Source organism: Neopsephotus bourkii, unplaced genomic scaffold (assembly GCF_033783945.1).
Source record: "Neopsephotus bourkii isolate Nb327-2 ecotype Australia unplaced genomic scaffold, CSIRO-AGI_Nbou_v1 NB_318, whole genome shotgun sequence".
Classification (NCBI taxonomy): domain Eukaryota; kingdom Metazoa; phylum Chordata; class Aves; order Psittaciformes; family Psittacidae; genus Neopsephotus; species Neopsephotus bourkii.
The window spans coordinates 8,952,523-8,972,300 of NW_026900826.1; the positions used below are offsets into that span (position 1 = coordinate 8,952,523).

Sequence of the window (19,778 nt, forward strand, 5' to 3'; positions counted from 1 at the left end):
AACGCTGCCAGGGATGGAGCATTCACAACCTCCTTGGGCAACCTATTCCAGTGCCTCACCACCCTTAAAGGGAAGAATTTCCTCCTTATAGCCAAACTAAACTTCCCCTGTTTCAGTTTTAACCTGTTACCCCTTGAATAAAAGGAACCACCACATAGTCTGTTCTAGAAAATCTGTTTTAATCTGTTTCCATTCAAAAAAGGGAAAAACCAAAAGCCAAACCCCCAGCCACTGCTCCTCAGCATCCTCAGATACCAACCTTCCAAATAAGAACACTCCCATGAGAGGTTTCACAACAGAGTGCATATGGAACCAGCACAGCATTGAGAAATGGGGAAATGAGGGCATTTCAATAACCACTCAGCCACCCTATACCTGCATTATCTTGTCCAGTTGCTTCTGATTTTCCACAACCATGATATTGGTTTTGCTGTCATGAGCAATGTAGTGACAGGCCTCTGGAGAATTGGTTGTGTATATACCTGTGACAATTCCTCTGCAACAAAAATGCATATATATAAGAACATATACACACACATAACTACACTTAGTATCAAAAAACCCCAATAATAATCAAAGATCAGCTGAAAGCTGAAAGAGTATGAAGGTGTGGAAGTAAAGAGCAGTAAAGCTGTCACGTTTGTTTCAAGTATTCTGATACACATGGCTATCTGATACATACACATGGCAAAACCTAACCTCTGAACTCTATTTAGTAGAAGATACCATATGCTGGAATTCAGCATTTTAACTCACTTGAGGCTACAAGAGAGTTAGCTTGGGAAGTGGTAAAAAAACCCCAACAGTCATGTCTTCTTTCTGCTCAAGCTGCACAGATACCAATTTCAATTTCACTGGTACAGAAACACATTAAGAGGTAAAATTCAAATTGTATAAACAGGTACCAGGACAGAAGGAATCCGGCTAATTTGTATTTACCTGTCACTTCATTTACATGAACATATCCTGCTGTAGACAAACATTACTATAAAAGAGGAAGTCTCATCTGTTTCCCCACATTTTCCAGTGATAAGATACTGTACAACAGCTCCTGTGTGACTGTCACAGTTAAGCCCATAGCAAAAAGGATGAGTTTATGAGTGTATGCACTATTTTGGATATACTGAAAGCTGTGAGACTCCAGTAGGTTGCTGAATATGCCAACCACCTGCAGCACAGCTTCCAAGACACCAAATACTGATTTGCCACACTTCCAGACCTAGCAAAACAGAAATCCTCAAATCTGCCACAAAACCAACCAAACAAAAATCTTACCCAGCAAATACAGCTCCAACAGCTGAGATGAACCATTCTGGAGAATTAAATCCAAGGATTGCTACACTGTGGAATCGTTCAAGACCAAGCTTAAAAATAATAAGCATAAGTTCATATAATATAGGCACACTGGAGAGAAACATATAGCATGAAGCATGCACACAAACATAAACCATGGAAAGCTTTGATTTATTATATTGGTATTGACAAGCCATGTCCATCTCTATTGCTATCCATAGCAAAAACGTGTAGCTATCAGCGGTTAACATGATCTAAAGTTTCCACACCTTCTCTTGTCTGTTTGAGCCCAGCTGTCCAGAAAGGAACTGAGAAACAGAACTTTTCAATAAGAGCAAGCGCATAACAAGTACTAATCTTACCCTATGTTTAAAATGTTTTCCAATCTGTCTTTATTCCACCAAATTCATGACAGAGCTACTTTTACCTGTTTTTCTGGTTTTTAATCTTTAGGCCTTTTGCTGAGCTTTGTGCACAGTGAGACAGTGTAATACAGCAACTCTTCACTTGAAGCCAAGTTTCCTTGACACCAGTGTAATCTCTTTGATCAAAAGTAATTTTTACCATTATTATTTCCATAAAGAATGTGACTGATGATCTTCAATTAGGAAAAGCCTCTTATAGATTGGAATGGGGTTTTGTTTGTTTTAAGACAAAGGCAGAAAAAGGAATTGGTTTTGTTTCCCATACCTACCTTCAGAAAGCCTTTGGCTGCTTTCCTGGAGAGGCAGTAATACTCTGAAAAAGTTATCTTCTCCCACTTCCCATTCTTTTTGCTGGCCAGAGCATTAAGGGATCCATATTTTTCTAGGCTGTCCTTGAACATCTGATGAACTGTTATGGGAGTCTGAGGACATGAGTTATCTATCCTCAGCCTGACTCTGCCATCAGCTAAAGAAGTCCACAGAGACTCTGGAAAGTAAAGCATTATCACCAAGGTATTCCATCAATGAAAAATACCATGTGACTGTGTACCAAAAGACAAGAGGATTGCATAAAAACTGCAGGACTAAGCAGAACTCTGGCACTTGCCACCTTTTGAGAGAAGGGCGTTCCAATTTTATAACTATCAAATAAACCATGTAGAAAGAAAAAAATCTTTATTTGTCACACTTTGCTCTGCATCTTGAATCAAAGTGCCACCATACAGAATTACACTGATCTTTTGTGTGTTACAGGCAGAGCTCCAGTTTCAGAAGAATCTGCTTGCCCACGCTCAGCCCTGCACAGCCACAACCCCTTGAGCTGGTGAAGTAGCTGGTGAATCAGAAGGCTACGGAGATCCCAAAGACTGAAGCCTTTGTCCTTGTTCAGCATCCAAGCTCCTTTTACTTGTCGCAGCTCTTTCCTCCCTCCTTCCCCCCAGCTATTCACCTTCATTCTGCCCCTGCTCCTCACTACTTCCCAGTTTTTTTCCTTGGTTATCTTGTGTTCCAGTGTGTATATCCACTCCACTCATTCCTGTCTTGCCCTATTTCCTCACCATCTTTCACCTTCTTCTGCTTCCTCACCCTGTATTTTTGCCATCCACATGCTGTATTTTTCCTCCCCTTCCTTGACAGGACTCAGAGACAGAGCACCAACTAATGTCTCTTGGCTCTCAGCGCTGGTGCCAAGGACTGGGGCAGTCCCTGGCATTCACAAGAAATAACTGCCTCAAAGATTCTATTTGGCTCTTGCAATCCCAGCAAGAAGCAGGCTGAGTATAAATACACTCCTTGGAGAATCTAGGGGTTAGTAAATTGGCAAAATTGAGGTGAATTCTCACAAGGAAGACAAAAGCCACTCACAACTCCCCTATCAAACACTCAGTTCCCGTACTTCTGAACAAAATAGTACAAGAACATTTTAAGAACATTTTTTCCTTACATTTACTTTCCTAAATGAAATATTTTTAGCATAATCATTAAAAAAAATCAAAAGATTCCATAGAGAGCTGGTGGAACATTTCACACTGAAAAGCTTTGGCTTGTCAGAATCAGGAGTAACAGAAAACATTACTTTTGACATTTTCTTCAGTAACTCATGCTACCTGCATTACACTTTGTATCTCAAATCCTTTTTCATTCACTAATATATGACCTTGGCTTGTGTCCTTCATATGAACTCACTGAACATCAGAGATAGAGAGGAAAGACTTATTCCTAAAAACAGAGAATTTTGTCAGGAAAAACCAAAAAGTGGCAGAGATTTTATTCAGACAGGTAGCCTCACTGTAATGACTGTAATGCTGAGTCTCTTGAAGTGTTTTTTCCTCATGTTATTCTCCTCCACGGCCAAGTTCCATGATCAGACTAAATTTTCCTGATCACTGTCTGCTGCTGAAGGAAAAGATGGCTCAGAGGAATCTTATACACACAGTGTATGCAAAAACTGTTCTGCAGTTTCTCTTAGGAATTGCTCCAAGGACAGCTCATCTAATTGTTTGGGATTTTAGGTGTGTGGTTTTCCCACTGAAGTAGAAATGTTTAACAAGGAACTTTACAGGAGGAAACAAGTAGTTAAGAACTTCATCCTTGATAAGTTTTCAGCTGATCTTTCTCAATATGGTCCTAAACACCAAACATTATTTTAAACAAGCAAATAAATAGCAAGTCTTTTTTTTTTTTTTTTTTTTTTTCAGAACTACTCCCATCTGGCTGATACTGCTGGACCTCTGGGATGTATGCAGGAGACTGTGTACTAGTTATTAAAACAAACATAGTACACTAATCCTATACTTTAAAGCTAATATGTGAATGAAAACTTCTCTCTATTCACTACCTGACCTGCTGGTTACAGCCAGGATGGATTTGGGAATGCAAATGAATTCTAATATTTATAGAAGAACAACCCTGTGAGTCATGTAAAATGCAAAAGAACTAAGGTCACCTTTAGACAGGTAAACAGACAGGCTGACTGCGGTATAGCCCCGGTGCATGACCTGAGGAACTCCAAGGGATATTCCATAGATATACCCTGAGAAGCAGAAACTAAACCAGTGACTTAACTTCTGCTTGAAACTGATTCAGATACAAAACAGTATCTTGATTATATGCCAGTTCCTGCAAAACATCCCTCTGCTCTAATGATGAGAGAAGGTATTCAGCTCTTTGCTGGAGGCTTTTCTGACACAGTCATCATCCCAGAATCCACAGCTATGATGCCATCACATTCTGCTGACAACACAAATACATCATTCCTCCTCTCAGCCATTATTTTTTAGTTTTCTTTAAGATGCCTTTGGCCCTGAAAGCTTAACATCTCTTTAGTAAAAGCTGAAGCTGAGTACATACACCTTGGTGTCTGAGAGCTTGGCATCTATGTCAAACTTAGCCCTGTGCCAATGAACAGATTAAACAGAAGTGAACATGAACATATCAGCAAATACATAGTGATGCTTTTAAAAAACTCAGAAATCAGCTTCCTGTGGCTTGCCTTGCCACAGCTGGGAAGGGAGGAGGGCTTTCTGCCATATCATCCTTTTCCCACAATAAACATGTAAATTTAAACTCTCAGTCAGAGAAACATAAATAAATAGTGGAAGTATTTTTACATTAGTCAAAACATACAAATATTTCAGTATGTGGAAACTTGCACCTTTTCCATTGGAAGAAAAAGAAACATTTAAAAATTGCAATAAATATATTGATCTTCACATCAGTAAACTACCACCAATGTTGATCAGAGAAATAAGATCCCCTCCGAAGAGTGTCTCTACAAACTGACGTGCAGGGAGTGATGCATCAGAACAAATAAGCTTCATAACAACCCTGACGGTTCCAAAACTGATTACTTCCAGAATGGGAGTGTGTGGAGGGAGTATTCAGGAAGAAACATCACTACAGAAACATCGCGCAGGCATGCAGGAAAGTCAAAATTCACTTGGAATTGAAATTGGCAAGTGATATTAAAAGCCACTTCTACTGGTACAGTAGCAGCTAAACAGAGAATCAAGGCTATCGCAGGCAACCTATTGACATAGGAGGACTGATGCACTCAGCGCCTTCTTCTCCTTGGTCTTCACTAGCAAGATCAAGCTTCCTGGACCTTGGTAAGATAATTAGTCTTCCAGAACAGTGGTCAACATTTCTGAGTCTACCTATCAGCCAATTGCAAGTGACATTCTTTAGGGGTTAGTCCCAAGAATGATACTGTTTAATGACTGCATTATAGTCTTGGGCAATAGAATGCACCCTCACCAGCTTCAAAGATGACACCAAACTTGGGGAATGGGCTGACATGCCAGAAGGCATGGCTGCCATTCAGATGGACCTTGGCAAACTGGAAGATTAGGTTGACATAAACCTCAAAGCTCAACAAGGGTGAATGTAAGGCTTGTGCTTGGATAACCCCATGCAGCAGCACAGACTGGACACCAGCTAGCTCTGTATAAAAACTCCTGTGGCTCTTGGTGGACAACTTGAATTTTAGTCAGTAGTATGTCCCAGCGGAGATAAAGAGCTACATCCCAGACTGCATTAGGAAGATTATAGTCAGCAGACCAAAGAAAGTGATTATTTCCCCCTACTCACTACTCATGAGGGTGCAACTGAAGCAGTGTGCAGCTGGAAGCCCCAGTGCAAGTGAGAGGTCCTGTCAAACTGAAGCAAACCCAGAAGAGGGATACCCAGACGGTCAGGGGCCTAGAGCATACTATGTAAGAAAAGCCCCTAAAGGAGCCAGGTTTCTTCAATCTAGAGAAGGTAAAAGAATGACTCTAACTGCATTCTGCCACAGACTGAAGGGGGTGATACAAAGAAGACAGATTCTTTTCAGAGGCATGCAGCAGAACAGGAGAATGGACATGAGCTGCAGCAAGGAAAATTCTTGCTGGATAAAGAAAAGTAGTTTCACAATGCAGGTGTCAGCCTAAGAAGAGGGATGAAGAGGCTGTGGAATCTCCATTACTGGAGGTTTTCAAAACTCAGCTGAATAGAGCCGTAAACCCTCCTATAAGTAGAAAGCTGGACTAGTGGCCCTCCAGTGTAAATTATTCCAACATAAATTATTTTGTGATTCCATCAGTATAAAACCAGCATGAGTGATTTATCCTTTAACTTGACACAGGTAAACGTAATGCCAATGTAATGCGTGCTGCCAACAGTAAGGTTACAAATGCATGAGAAAAAAACCAAAATCTGGCCTGCTTCTACATGAACGAGCTTCTACACATTGGTGGAAAAGAATGAGGTAAAAGTTCCAGAATAATCTGGCCCTCATCTGACAAATCTACTCCTGGGGTTGCAGAGCATATCAAGTGAGAAAGACAGTTCTGTACAAATAGAGTATACCAGAATCTCCTTTTCTCCTGGTATACAAAGCAGACCCACCACAACCCAACACTGAGCTTCCTTCTCCCAAAAGACTTTCTGGAAGAACTTTTTGACATTCAGTCCACACTTCACCACTCAGCATCTGCATAGCTGTGTGAAGTGTCCAAGTCAAACACTGCTTCTCATTGAAATGGATAACAAGTAGTGCCACAGATTCCCAAAGTCAAATAAAAGACAAAGTCTAAGTTAAATTGTAAGCTCCTGATTCATCAACTTACAAAAATATCTAAACACAAGTAAAGGAACTGCTTAATTAAAATGGATGGGGTGTGACTTGTGTTTGCAGGAAACTGATGACAGAACAGCTGGAACAGCTTCTACCCTCAGTTGTTCACCTCACCTTTCTTCCAGAGGCTGTGGTCACCTATGCAGGAGTGGCTGAATGGCATATGCATTCCTTCCTGAACACTGCAGTTTACAGCCCAGAATATTCCTCTCAACTGCAGAAAGCAGCAGCCTCTGGGAGAGAATCAGGGTAGATAACTGACAGCAGGAACCAGCGTCCCAGATAAATTCTTACTAAAATAGGTCAGAGCCTTCACAAGCACACAAGAAAGCCTCAGTAAAAATCTATATATACAGTGTGTGTCTCAAGTAGTTCAGTAAAATACCCTGAACATTTGAAAATAGAGGTTTGAAAGTTATCACCTTCAGCCATTCAGATTTATTTCTGGCTTATGGAAAAACAAAAAGCTGACGGTGAGCAGCTCAACACTCAGAAAGAAACCTACTGTGTATCAAAGAATTGCCTTTTAAAAAGTCAATATATATGCATACAAATATATATTTAGACATATGTCAAATATGAAGTCTGCATGCGAGTTTCCTACATACAGCTGCTAGTTCTTCAAAAACCACTTGCAGCCGTTGCTGCAATTGTCCCATAGAACAAATATTCTCTGTTTAAATGAGCAGATTTAGACACCAGTAGCAGACTCACCAAGGCAACAGGGAGCTCTCTCAGGGCTGCAGACCTTCCAAAGACTCTCTGCAATTTCTGCTAGCAAACCTTTAAGCCACATGGTAGCAAACAAGGGTAAATTTACCATTGTAATTGGTTTAAAATTACAGTAGTATGCATACGGTACAGTGCTACACAGAACTCATCGAAGTATAGATATTCCCTTACAGTCTCCAGTTCTTACACAGTATGCCAAATCCTCAATAGCTGACAGATGCTAAGTAACCTGTGGTGCCAAAGGTAACACAAGAATTGGTATGATGTTCCATGGGAACAGACTATTATTCATTTCTATCTAGTAATCATCTCAAATACAGACAAAAGCTGGGAAAAACTATTGAATTCATACAAGCTTACAGAAAGCTCCTGACAATTTTGCAGTTGCCCTGATTCACTTTGGTTTCATTTGACTTTTTTGGCTGTCTCTCTTTATCCCAGCCCTGAAAAATTGTCAGTCGTAACTTGCTAGAATAGACACAAACATTGTATTACAGGAAAAAAAAATCCACCTTACAGAAGCTCAGATTTCCAAGGATCATCTTTTACATGCTTACCTGTTGGCTCTCTGCCTTCATCTTGGGTTTCCTCCAAATGAAGCAGTGAATCTCTGCGGGCAGTCTGTGCATCTGTAAAGGTTCTAAAAGAAAATATACCTATTAAAAGATTATTCAGGAGTGCTAGTAGGATCCACTGCACTCAAAATGCAATAAATCCAAGGGGAAATAAAAACACAGCTTGCAGGCACTTAGAAACACAACAGGAGAAAATAGAAAGCTCAAAAGAACAAATAAGATTTTGCCTCTTTGTTGCAAACACTACAATCAGGTTAAACGCAGAAATACCTTCACTCTAAGGAAGACATTCTTATTTCATACCAGTGGACTTCTGGCTTCAACCTCATGGCATATAAAAGATGGAGATAGTAATTTTGAATCATAACAGAGAGGTCATGAACCACGCAAGTATACAGAAGGAATTATCAATTTTAACCTTGATCATGCTGCCACTGTACTAATATAATACCTTGTAAACTGTCAAGGTTGATACCTGTTGAAGCTTTGAGGTTACGGGCTTTTCTGTTGGCTGGCTGGCGTTTTTTAGAGGCTAGGAAAAGATTTACTTCCTAATAATAACAATAAAGTCTCTCAAAATTGTCACCAAAGCAACAAATTATCATCATTACATGGACAAAATGAACATTTCTTGGCTTAAATTAACCAAGCAAAGATTATAGCACAGATAATACAGCACAGAAAGTCTGTAAGGTAACAGGATGCAGAGGATTATACGAGCAAACCATATAACCAATAACTAAGCGTTTGACTGCACATAGCAATACACTGCAGATTATTCGTGAATAGCAGCATGCGGAGTTTTTAATTTAGCTGACTTCATTTAATAGATCACAAGGTGGCAATCGGCAGCCTTCAAAGGCCAAGAACAAATTATGGTTACCTTTATTCCAACAACTACAACAAACAAGTCCTGAGTGAAGCTCAGGAATTCCCTCCCCTCCACAGTATAATAAACACAAAATACAGAAAGTCCAAACAAGGGCCTTCCCAGCTCTCCATTAAATAACAAGCAACTTCAAAAGCAGTTTTGTTACACAGCAGTGTCAGGTGCCCAACGCTATGTCAGACATTACTTGCTATCTCACATTAACTACACTTTGTAGAATACCTATTATACATATGTGGGCACTCCTAGAAATTATTATTGTTATTCACAATGAAATCATTCTTTAAGCAAGCTGTAACCAAGCTGGATCACTGCTATAAGAGTTTAGCACATTGCACAATTCCTCACCCATCAGAAGTTACAATCACAGTCAATTTATCTCCTGCTGCTACCATGCTGCAGACCTCCGTGCCTCAGAGCAGAGGTACAGGTCACAAAAGCAGCTGAAGGAAAACAAGGAGTCATCACTAATCTTGCCTGTGAGGGTATTTCCTCTCTTGTGAATGGCATAATGGGATAAAACATGAAAGGGCTTGTCTGATGAGCAGAGAGGTAGGCTGTGAAAATAGTCACTGGCTTGATGAAGGTGGATGTTGATGAGAAACTGAGCAATGTAAACATAGAGAGGGATTATACTGCATTTTGAAAGGTAAGGCTGTATTTGATAGATGGGAAAATGGTGACTTAATGAAGTGGGATTGCATGACAGATTGACAGACCAGGAAGACACATTAGGGAGTAAAAACAAAACATCTGAAATTTGCCATCTCAAAACATTTCCCAGTTCTTGAGTATTTTCCTATTTTGGAGAGAAATTAATTTGATGTTTAGAAATCTAATGCAATCTTTTCCTTTAAATATCTTTTGAACACTAAATATTTAACAACTTCTATTATTTTATGAAACAAATAAAACATCGTCAAAAAACGAACAGTAAAAAAGTCCTCAGAAGAACACAAATCTGATCAGTAATATATCAGAAGAGCTTCCTCTGAAGCTACTCAAAACTTATGATAATCATCATCCATGACTTTTCTCAGATGAAAATCTCTTTGGTTTGCTTTGTTCTCATCTGACTGTTACAGATACCAGTTCAGTTTATATTATGTTCCCTTAATAAAGAATCAACCAACAAGTCTGAACTTCTGGACTGGCACTGGTAATGCTGCAACATGCAGAAGCTGTCTGAGGAGCTCTGTGCATCCACTACCTTCAGGAAGGCTAATGTTAGTAATGCTGTGTGCAAAGTAGTTGCCACCTGCCTTGATGGACGTAGCAGTCCATTTGAGAATTGGTTGGGTTTTTAACCCTGGAAGTACTGTTAGGCAATTTTCTCTTCCATCGACAATATATGTGTATATTCAGAAGCATTCCTTCTGAGTGAAAGAGTATGTTTCTAATGTTGTTACTTTCAGCTTTTGTTAGGAATTATTTCTTCTAAAGTTAAGTAAAGATCCAGGAATGGTTATGGTATCTGGAATTGTTCATGTAAGGCTGAACTGAGCAGAATTCAGTGGGACTGCTTGATCAAGAGCTTACTAAGCATCCTGCAGCAAGGAAAAAACGCAGTGCAGTGATGCTTCAGTGGCAAGATGCCCCAGCAAAGCCATAATGCTTTGGAAATCTGGACTTGGGCTGCTAAATCTGTTATTAAGGCTAAGATTCCCCATACATTTTTTAACTTTATTAGGGCAGGAACAGCATGTTCCAAAATGCAACAACCAGCTTAAAAGTGGATTCTATACATCCGATTTCTGCGTTACAAGTTTATGGCTCTAAAAGTAACATGCAAAAACCTCAACAAAACACACATGGAGGATTTCACAGTAGAGGCCACTTTAGTAAGCCAATCAGAACACAGTGAGTTCTGTGTTACACAACACTGACCACCTAGAACTAAACAAAGCATACTTCTGCACACCTCCATTAGCAGAAGCAGTTTTTGAATGACTACTTCCTGATGTAATTTGGGACTTAATTTCAAGGTACCTTTCTATCACACATGACCTCATCTGCTGCCTCAATTCAATGCTTGCACACACCCCCTTCACCTGAGAGGGAGGCACAGCATGCTTGGGCTGACTGGCTTATCCAGAGGCTTGCAGCTACAACCACTACTCTATGGCAGCTCAATATAGTATCAGACTACAGCTGCTCTCACACAACCTAAAAGGCAAGAGTTTGAACATTCTCTCTCCCTTCCTTCTTTGTTTCAGAGGTTGTAACAGCTCTAGCAAGATCTATGTTACAAACCACTGGAAGTAATACATGTGTGACTGATACTACAATGGTAAAATAGCAACTGATGGAACTGACAATCCTTACCCCCAGAAGCAAAGCAACCCATCTGAATTTGCTGACATAGCAATTACTTGTTTTAACCAAGTGTATTTGATGGAAAAAAAGAATACAGTACCAATTCTTATCATAACTGTAGGAACTAAATGTAACAGCTAAATCTCTCCACTTTCAGCATTACAAAATGGCAGAGCGCTCTCTTTCAATGAAGTTGCACATTAGGAAAAACTGATTTTTCTGTTACCAAAAGGACACTGAGTATCTGATTAACAGCACTACTTACTGTGATACTAATTTCCATGAGGTTTTTAGTTTCAAAGGACTTCGGAATTAGCCCTCTCCTTCCACAGGCTCTATGTTTCCTTCTCTGGTAACTGGAATTTCTGCTTACATCCCATATTCTAGGTCATATATATCCAGATATATGCTGTCCTCTAAATTCTCTCCTCATAGGAAAATCTTGTGAAAATACTAAGAATAAAGCTGAAAAGAATCTATAAAGTCAATTTTTAAGATGATAATAAAGCAATGATCTCCATGGAGAAAATGTTATACAGAAATTCTCACTGTAATACACCTCACAGAACACACCAATTGTCCTGTATAATTAGGTTGGAATATTTTCTCTCTCAAATTTAAAACTTATAAACTTCATGTTGTAGCATACAATATGTTTTGGCCTTAATTCTGCAGAGCTATTTGTAAGATTGCAAATTGCACCAACAGCATATGAACACTGCTCTGCAGCAGTAATATTATCTTGGGCTTTAAGGGGAAGCTACACGTTAAACAGATTTTGTACAGTAGCAAATAAAAAGACATCTATCATTCTTTTTGTACTCTGATTCCGTATCATTCTGCTCCTGTACTTTTGCCAATTTTAAATATTTTACCACTTGGCTGTCTACAGGGGGTAGAATTTTTGTAAATAAACCAGTTTTCTACAAACTTGCAAGAATAAAACAGGCAGTTCATCAAATAACTACATATGTATCCTGTTAAGACATGATTCAGTACAAGGTATTCCTTTAGACTTAGGGATATTTAATCATAACCCTTTATTCTGCTCTCATGAGACCTCGCTTGGAGTATTGTGTGCAGTTCTGGTGTCCTCAACATAAAAAGGACATGGATCTGTTGGAACAAGTCCAGAGGAGGGCCATGAGGATGATCAGGGGACTGGAGCACCTCCCATATGAAGATCGGCTGAGAAAGGTGGGGCTGTTCGGCCTGGAGAAGAGACGGCTGCATGGAGACCTCATAGCAGCCTTCCAGTATCTGAAGGGGGCATATAGGGATGCTGGGGAGGGACTCTTCATTAGGGACTGTAGTGATAGGACAAGGGGTAATGGGTTAAAACTTAAACAGGGGAAGTTTAGATTGAACATAAGGAGGAAATTCTTTCCTGTTAGGGTAGTGAGGCACTGGACTGGGTTGCCCAGGGAGGTTGTGAATGCTCCATCCCTGGCAGTGTTCAAGGCCAGGTTGGATGAGGCCTTGGGTAATATGGTTTAGTGTGAGGTGTCCCTGCCCATGGCAGAGGGGTTGTAACTTGATGATCTTAAGGTCCTTTCCAACCCTAACTATTCTATGATTCTATGATACATGTGAACCAAGTTGAAGTACCTGAAGTCTGAAAATGACACTCACAACTGCTCTAAAAAAAAGAGACTTAAACCCCCTCTTTTTTCCCCTTTATTTTTACAGCTAAACTAGCTGGCAGTTGAGACTGTGCATTCACCCAGAGTCCATTACCTCAGCTTCCAGACCCATGCTGTCTGGATTCATGATGAAGCTACCATCTCCTCCTCCCTTTCCGTGTTTTTCTAACAGAGGAGCTTCTCCCATTACACAGCTTCTCCACTCTCACCTTGTTCCTGGATAACACTGTACCATGTGTGTGGGCTCCCCAGATAGCGAAAATATTTTTATTAATTAATTTTATTCTGGTTTAATATATGGTAAGTGTCCAATATGGAAGATCCTGCACTCATGAACATACATTATCAGGTAAATTGAGATTAATGTAATGCCTAATTTTGTAACAGCAGTATGTTCAAGGTGCAAGGCTATGTCTATAGCCAACCATGTTACTGCAGTTCCTCTCTGCTTAACTTCCAAAGCTTTACTGTAACTATTGCAGCATTTTCATCCTTTTGGTTCTTCAACATAAATTATCCTGCAGATTGCCTGCAGCAAAGAACACGGGCAATAACAAGGGAATGCTCAGTTACCGCATCTGCTGAGTGCACACAATTTCTCTGTCACTTACAAGGTTTTTAAAAAAAGCAATCCATGGAGCTTCTCCTGGGAATGCTCTCATAGCAGCGCTTCCAGACTCCATGGCTCTCAGGAAGGCTCACTTGTACACACCTCAATGATCCAAACCAGTGCAGCTCCTTCATCTGCTTCACTGTTCCACTGAGGATATCATTTACAAGCTCACCCACCAGGCTACTTCCAAGTGGCAGGAAGCACATTACTACATATTTCTTACAACACTGTCTGCATCTTATAATTAAACTCTTTTCTCTGCTTGCCTTGCCCAAAGAATTATTTTGTAGTGTGCTGGTGCTCCCCTTACAAAGTGTGTAAATCCCCATCTGCACAAGTACTTTTTTCTCCAATGCTTTGGCTGAACTGGCTTTCCAAACTCCAACATTTGAATCTTGTTTAATACACAAAAAGTAGGCTCCACTGGAAAACACATGAGTTTTCCAAGGCAGAACTTCTTAATAAATGTTGTTTTCATCTTTCACTGCTTGCCTCTCCTGAGGATGACTTCGCCAATTCCATCTCTGAACTCCTACACCTTGGTTGTTTAAGTAATCCATAACAAAGCAGATGAAAAAAACCTTACTTCCAATAGGAGTGTATCTTTTGCTGCTTCATTCTGCTTGACAAGTGTCCTAAATATTTATCTCTGCTCTGGGAATTACTTTTTTTTCCCTAAGCATTTGTTGCATGCTCTCCAGAACAACACAGCTGTACATATTCCACCACCCTTAATCTACACTAGAGCTGCTTTTGGTAATATGTTTTGGGTCTACATCTGCACATTCCAAAGTACTTTTCATTGGGTGTCAGGCATTTTCAACAGCTCACTGGCACATCTGAATTCAAGATGGAATCATTAAGTAATCATCTGACAATTCTCCTGGCAGCAAAAAGCCATGGGTTAAATTACCTATGGGTAGCTCTTAGGGTTTAATGATCCTGGCACTTTGCCTAGAAACTTCAGAAACTAAATATCTTCATGTGGATCCCATTCACGAGTAATCCTTTCCCAATTCCCCATGCATCCTGCAAGTGCTGAATCCAGTATTTTAAAAGAGAGCTCTGGGGAGAGGTTGTAGGAAGGAGCACAAGACAATAAATTTAGAATCATGGATCTGCCCTCAGAGTTCTCGACAAAGACAAGAGAGTTACCCTGACTGAAATCAACATATCAATGTAGTATCAAAGCTTGGACAGCTCAGCAGCTAAACAGAGATCTGTGACCAGCACATAAACAGCCAAGTAGCAAACACGCACCTCCAGGCTCTGGGGAGCTGTGAGTTGTTACCCAAGACATTTTGAAGATGTTTCCTCATTTTCTACAGCATAAGGTAAAAACCACACAGTAACAACACACAACCTTAGCTCTTTAAAGCCTCATTTTGATTACATGTAACATTCTCCCTATATTAAGGAGCAAAGTAAGGAGTCACAAGAGGTCCTCGTGGTCCTTTACAGGGACGTTCCTCTCTATCATGACTGGCTGTCTTATTTACTAATTACTCCTCTCTTCAAATTAGGGCAATATTATAATGCAGTCCTTATTCATTCTATTAAAAGGTTCCCTTTGTCCTCAAAGAACAGGTTAGATTTAGGTTTTAATTGATTTTCATGTCCTCCTGAGTCTTAAAAAAGGGGCCACAAATGAGCATAAATACGTTCCTACTCTTGCAAAAGAGTGAGCTGCATGACTATCAGTTTGCTTTTCATAGTACACAAGAAACCAGTCTCAAATTACTCATATAACTTCTTCCCACACAAAGGCATATTTAATAGCCACAGACAGGCTTAATAAGGAGCAAGGTATTAAAGTTAAAAGCTGAATCCTTTTTGCCATGTAACAGTTGGCACACACATAGTAAAACATATAACTGAAGTATTTTTTCTGTTGTTAGGACTAAATAGCCTCAAAAGCCAGGCCATTTATTTTGGTGAGCAGACCAGTTCTACAGATAGCTGAGAACTCTGTGGGTGCTTGGGAAGGAATGAACAATGTACCCAGCCTTTATTTATCCCCCTCTCTGCAAAAGGCTCTATTCAACACTTGGGAGCGTTCTACAAGCCTTCACTGACCTTGGTACAGATTTTCTGGCTCTGTTCTCCCCTGCACAGCACAAACCCAGACCTGAGGCTGAAATTGTTCAGTAAGCTGCCTCTTTATGGCTATTTGCAGGGAGCGCAGCAAAGTTAGGTCACACAGAACTCATTATGTCCTCTCTTTCTCATTTTTAGGTCACACTGGTTTGATTCCAGCCTTAGAAAAGGTCTTTTTTCTTAGAATTTTATTTTCTTTGTCTAGCTCTTTCTGCCTGGAATCCTACTTCCAGCATACAAAATGAAGTATAGAAAGTTTGCTGCCTGACTTCTAACCACACCAGGTGAGCACTGATATTTAACACGACAACATGCACTGACTACATCAAAAAACTACCAAAGAAGTATTATGCCATGGACTTGAAATGCATCAGAACTAGCTGCAGTTCTAGTCTCTGTGATATGCTTTCACTAGCAATTCAGAAACAACCCAAATGCTCATAACCTTTTTAAACAGAGAAGCTTAAAGTTCCTGTTTGCAATGGGTGCAAACTGCTATCATTTTAAATTCTCTTTTAGCTTTATTTTTCTTTTAAGAAGGAAAACAAGAAAACTTTTTTTTTTTGCTTAAGCATATCACAAATAGAAGCATGCATTAAAATACTAAAATACAGGCATTATTACAAATGAGCAAAATCCTAACTGTCATGTGTACATATACCCATACTGATCACAAGCCTAGTACTGCTTTATGATCTTTGGCCAGATTAAACAAATTACAGTTCTCGCATTAACTGCATTAGGAATCCAGCAGCAGCAACAACACCACAACTTTCAAAAGCTTACAGGGAGGTCTGGAACTTTTTCCTTTCCAAAAACATTAAGTCTACGGTTTGCTCCTAATGATTCTTATCCTGGATTACAGAGCCCACAACAGAAGAAACCATTATGATAAAAATGATCCCAACCAACTGTTTACCTGAAAGGGTCAAGCACACCTTCCAAGCAACATAACATGCAAGTTGTTACCTCAACAAATGTGAAATTAGATTTAACTTAACAGAAAAATATCTGCTTGATACAATAGTTCAGTCTCTGGGAGTGGGTAATTAGTGCTCAGCAATATCGACAAAGTTCTAATAAGCAGAAGTTAAAGGATTCCTGTGAGATGTGTTGTTCTGTTCTTAAAGCAGCTATTTCTAAAACCTCTAAGGATAAGGAGCTTTCTGTAACAGAAGACACTATTTCAATGATGGAGTAACAGGAAAAATAATGTTCCCTTTTGTGCTGCCTAGGACAGAAAGAAGACGACAGCCAGTAGGGTTATTTTATACGTAGCTGGTTACCTGGTCAAATTTTATTGCCTTTGATGGGAAGAAGATGCTCAGCTACAAAGGCTAATTATGATATAAGGATTATTTCTGCAAATTCCAAAGGGAAGAGAGACCTATCTGCAAAGCTGTGGCTCAGGTATTTTTGATAGCCCATTCAAAGTAGATTATATGCATTGTAAAAAGTGCAGAGCAACCGCTACTGAACTTCTAAAGCCTTTGGGGCCAATCTGGCCATCAGAGACACAGGAAGGGATGGCACAGGAGCACTGACTGCTTTTTTTACTTGACTATCTGAACTCTATTATATTCTGATACTTGTGAATGCCCATTACCTCACCACACTGCTGAAAAGCTTATACTGAAGCATAAGAGCCTGGTAATTCACCAGTATTTTCAACCAGCCTTCCATATTTTTGCTAAGCTGTGAGCGGCTGAGCCACAGGAGCTAAACACGTCTCTTTTTGGAATTGCTATACACAAACTCCTGGGTCTAAGAACCTCGGTGCTATAAAATGAATGCTGTACAGCTAGATATATGCACATAGGATACAAGCAACATAGTCCATCCTGAATTATGCTATTAAATTTAATGCCAAACTAGAAGCACGCATAGGAGAAGAAATCCATTTAGAAACTTCATTACATTTTTTCTCATTCTAGTCTCAAAGACAGATCTTACTTGGCATTTGGTAGCAGAGACACCACCAGGCAGACAAGGTCTTTGTGGACCTGCACAACAGCAGCAGACAAACTCAAGTTGTGAAAAACTGGCAAACCAGTTTGTTAAAATAAATACTCAGGCTACTTTACCCATTTTCAAAGCTTTCTGAAATATTCTGTGCATTTTCATCTTGTGATGTTTTCATAAGAGGCTCTCCACTGTTAGGCATGCTGACAAGCCCTCTAAAGCTGGTCACAAAAATGGTCAGGAGCTGTGCGGGTCAGGCATAAATAAGCTACTTGGACAACTGAAGAAACCAACAGTAACTGGTTATTTGTTAAGAAAAGCCAACACGCAATACAAGAGGAGGAGACTACAGCTACAAAAGCTGTTTCTTTCTGATTTTAACATGCTCGAAATGTCGCAGTGCTTGTGAGCTGCTTAAACTTTCCTTTTAATTCAGTTTTCTTCAATTATCCATGAGAAGAATTTTAATGAGTGTACAACGCTTTAAGATGCAAATCTTCTCTTTTGCCAACATTTCCAACAAATTTGTTCACAGAAGTCGAAGCAATTCTAACTTTATTAACTCTAGTTTCAAAATAGAACATTCAGTGATTTTCTTAAAGAAAACACAGCTTAATTACATCAGGAAATGCCTTCAAGTCAATTATACCTGTGAAACCCAGTAGTGTAACAGCCAAGTGCCTCCTCCAGCATCACAACTACACCAGCACTTTGACTTCACCAAACCAGGCCTATTACATACTGTAGAGGTTTCCACACATGACTAAACAAATTACAACCCAGGATGTAAGCAAATCTAGTTCAGTTCCTTAGGCTACTTCGACACAAGTAAACAAAAAGGATCCAGGGAATAGCTCAAGCCACCCACTGTGAGCACTTCCCTGGAATGGTTTTGGTCTGTGAAAACCGGCATTTCCCTAAATCAGGGGATACCCCAGGCAAGGGTCTGTCACTGGCAGATGACATTAATGACTATCCTTTCTACAAGAGGAAGAGAGGAACGTAAGCTGTGCTGTGCCATTTCCCTTCAGAGCCAGAAAACATTATCTAGAATGTTTCATTCAGTGGTACAAAGCGATTGGGAATATGTAAAACCAGTAAACATCTACCTTTCTATAAAGATGGGAACTTTATTCCAGAGTATCTTGCACCATTTCCAAATGCCTAACTGTAGAGAATGCAATTTGAAATTAAAGGAAAAGAAAGAAAACTTCACAGAGGGATTCTAAGGGTTTTATTCTTATACCAGAAACTTGCTTTGAAAATACCTGAACGTGGAACAGAGGACATTTCAATGGTAAAAATGTGTCCAATTCAGACATGTGTGAAAAATAAATTCTGTCAGGATTCATTTAGTTCCTTCATTTTGGGATAAGTCTTCAAATTTCCTCTTTGTCCCAATTATTCTGTGCAGAAAGCCACTAGGTATCTTCTATGGGCTCACAACCAGATTTCCTGAAACATCATAAAGAAAAAACAAGATTCAACTTTGTGGCAAGAAATCTCATTGGTTTTTTAGTTCTTTTGGTCATCAGTGTTTTACATGCTATTTTAGATGAAGGAATGCAATTAGATGAGCACTCATTACCTTGCTTGGCGTGTACCTTGTGTGTTGAGTGGGTAGCTAACAGGCTGGCCTCATGGAAAGAAGATGGCTGCTAGTTCTCTAAAACTTGTACTTTCAGTGAATAAACAGAAAATCTCAAATATACATCTCTTCTGTACATACTGTGTTGAGAAAGGATTTTGTTTTGGTTTTCATATCATCTTCCTTTAACTAATAGATGGTTAGAAAATTCTTTTGTTTCAATCAAGGATTCCCTGATGCCAAATCACTCCCCAGGTAACAGAATTGGCTGCAGGGCAGACAGGCTGCGAAGCAAGGGGGATTTGTCTGCGGGAAATAGTGGAGAAGATTTGGTTTTTGGACTGGGTATTGTTTGACTGCAATAGAAAACTCACAAGATTGTGATAAACTAAGCTTCCTGCAATTGTCAGCTACAAACAATCCTGTCATTTTAACAATAGGCTTATGAACATCCTGCTGCAAGAAACACTTCTATACAGAATCTGCATTTGTAGTTCTGGTACAACATTGCTAGGTACTCTTCAAGTTT

The 19,778-nt window shown here is 39.7% G+C and overlaps 1 protein-coding gene across 5 annotated transcripts in view; it reads right to left on the reverse strand.

Moving 5' to 3' along the window:
- Window positions 1–19,778, reverse strand: part of ACSBG1 (acyl-CoA synthetase bubblegum family member 1) — a 36,143-nt gene that overhangs the window by 13,565 nt on the left and 2,800 nt on the right. For 2 of the 5 annotated variants that reach the window (XM_061347612.1, XM_061347611.1), the window contains exons 3-7: window positions 17,784–19,116; window positions 8,124–8,206; window positions 1,988–2,205; window positions 1,276–1,364; window positions 376–496 (exon numbers count right to left, since the gene is read on the reverse strand). In XM_061347612.1, coding sequence (XP_061203596.1) covers window positions 376–496; window positions 1,276–1,364; window positions 1,988–2,205; window positions 8,124–8,206; window positions 17,784–17,863 — 591 coding nt within the window. In that variant the 5' untranslated portion in view covers window positions 17,864–19,116. Of the gene's footprint in view, window positions 1–375; window positions 497–1,275; window positions 1,365–1,987; window positions 2,206–8,078; window positions 8,207–11,611; window positions 12,310–17,783; window positions 19,117–19,778 lie in introns of those variants that run through there. The other 3 variants (XM_061347613.1, XM_061347614.1, XM_061347615.1) reach the window with 3 other exon arrangements.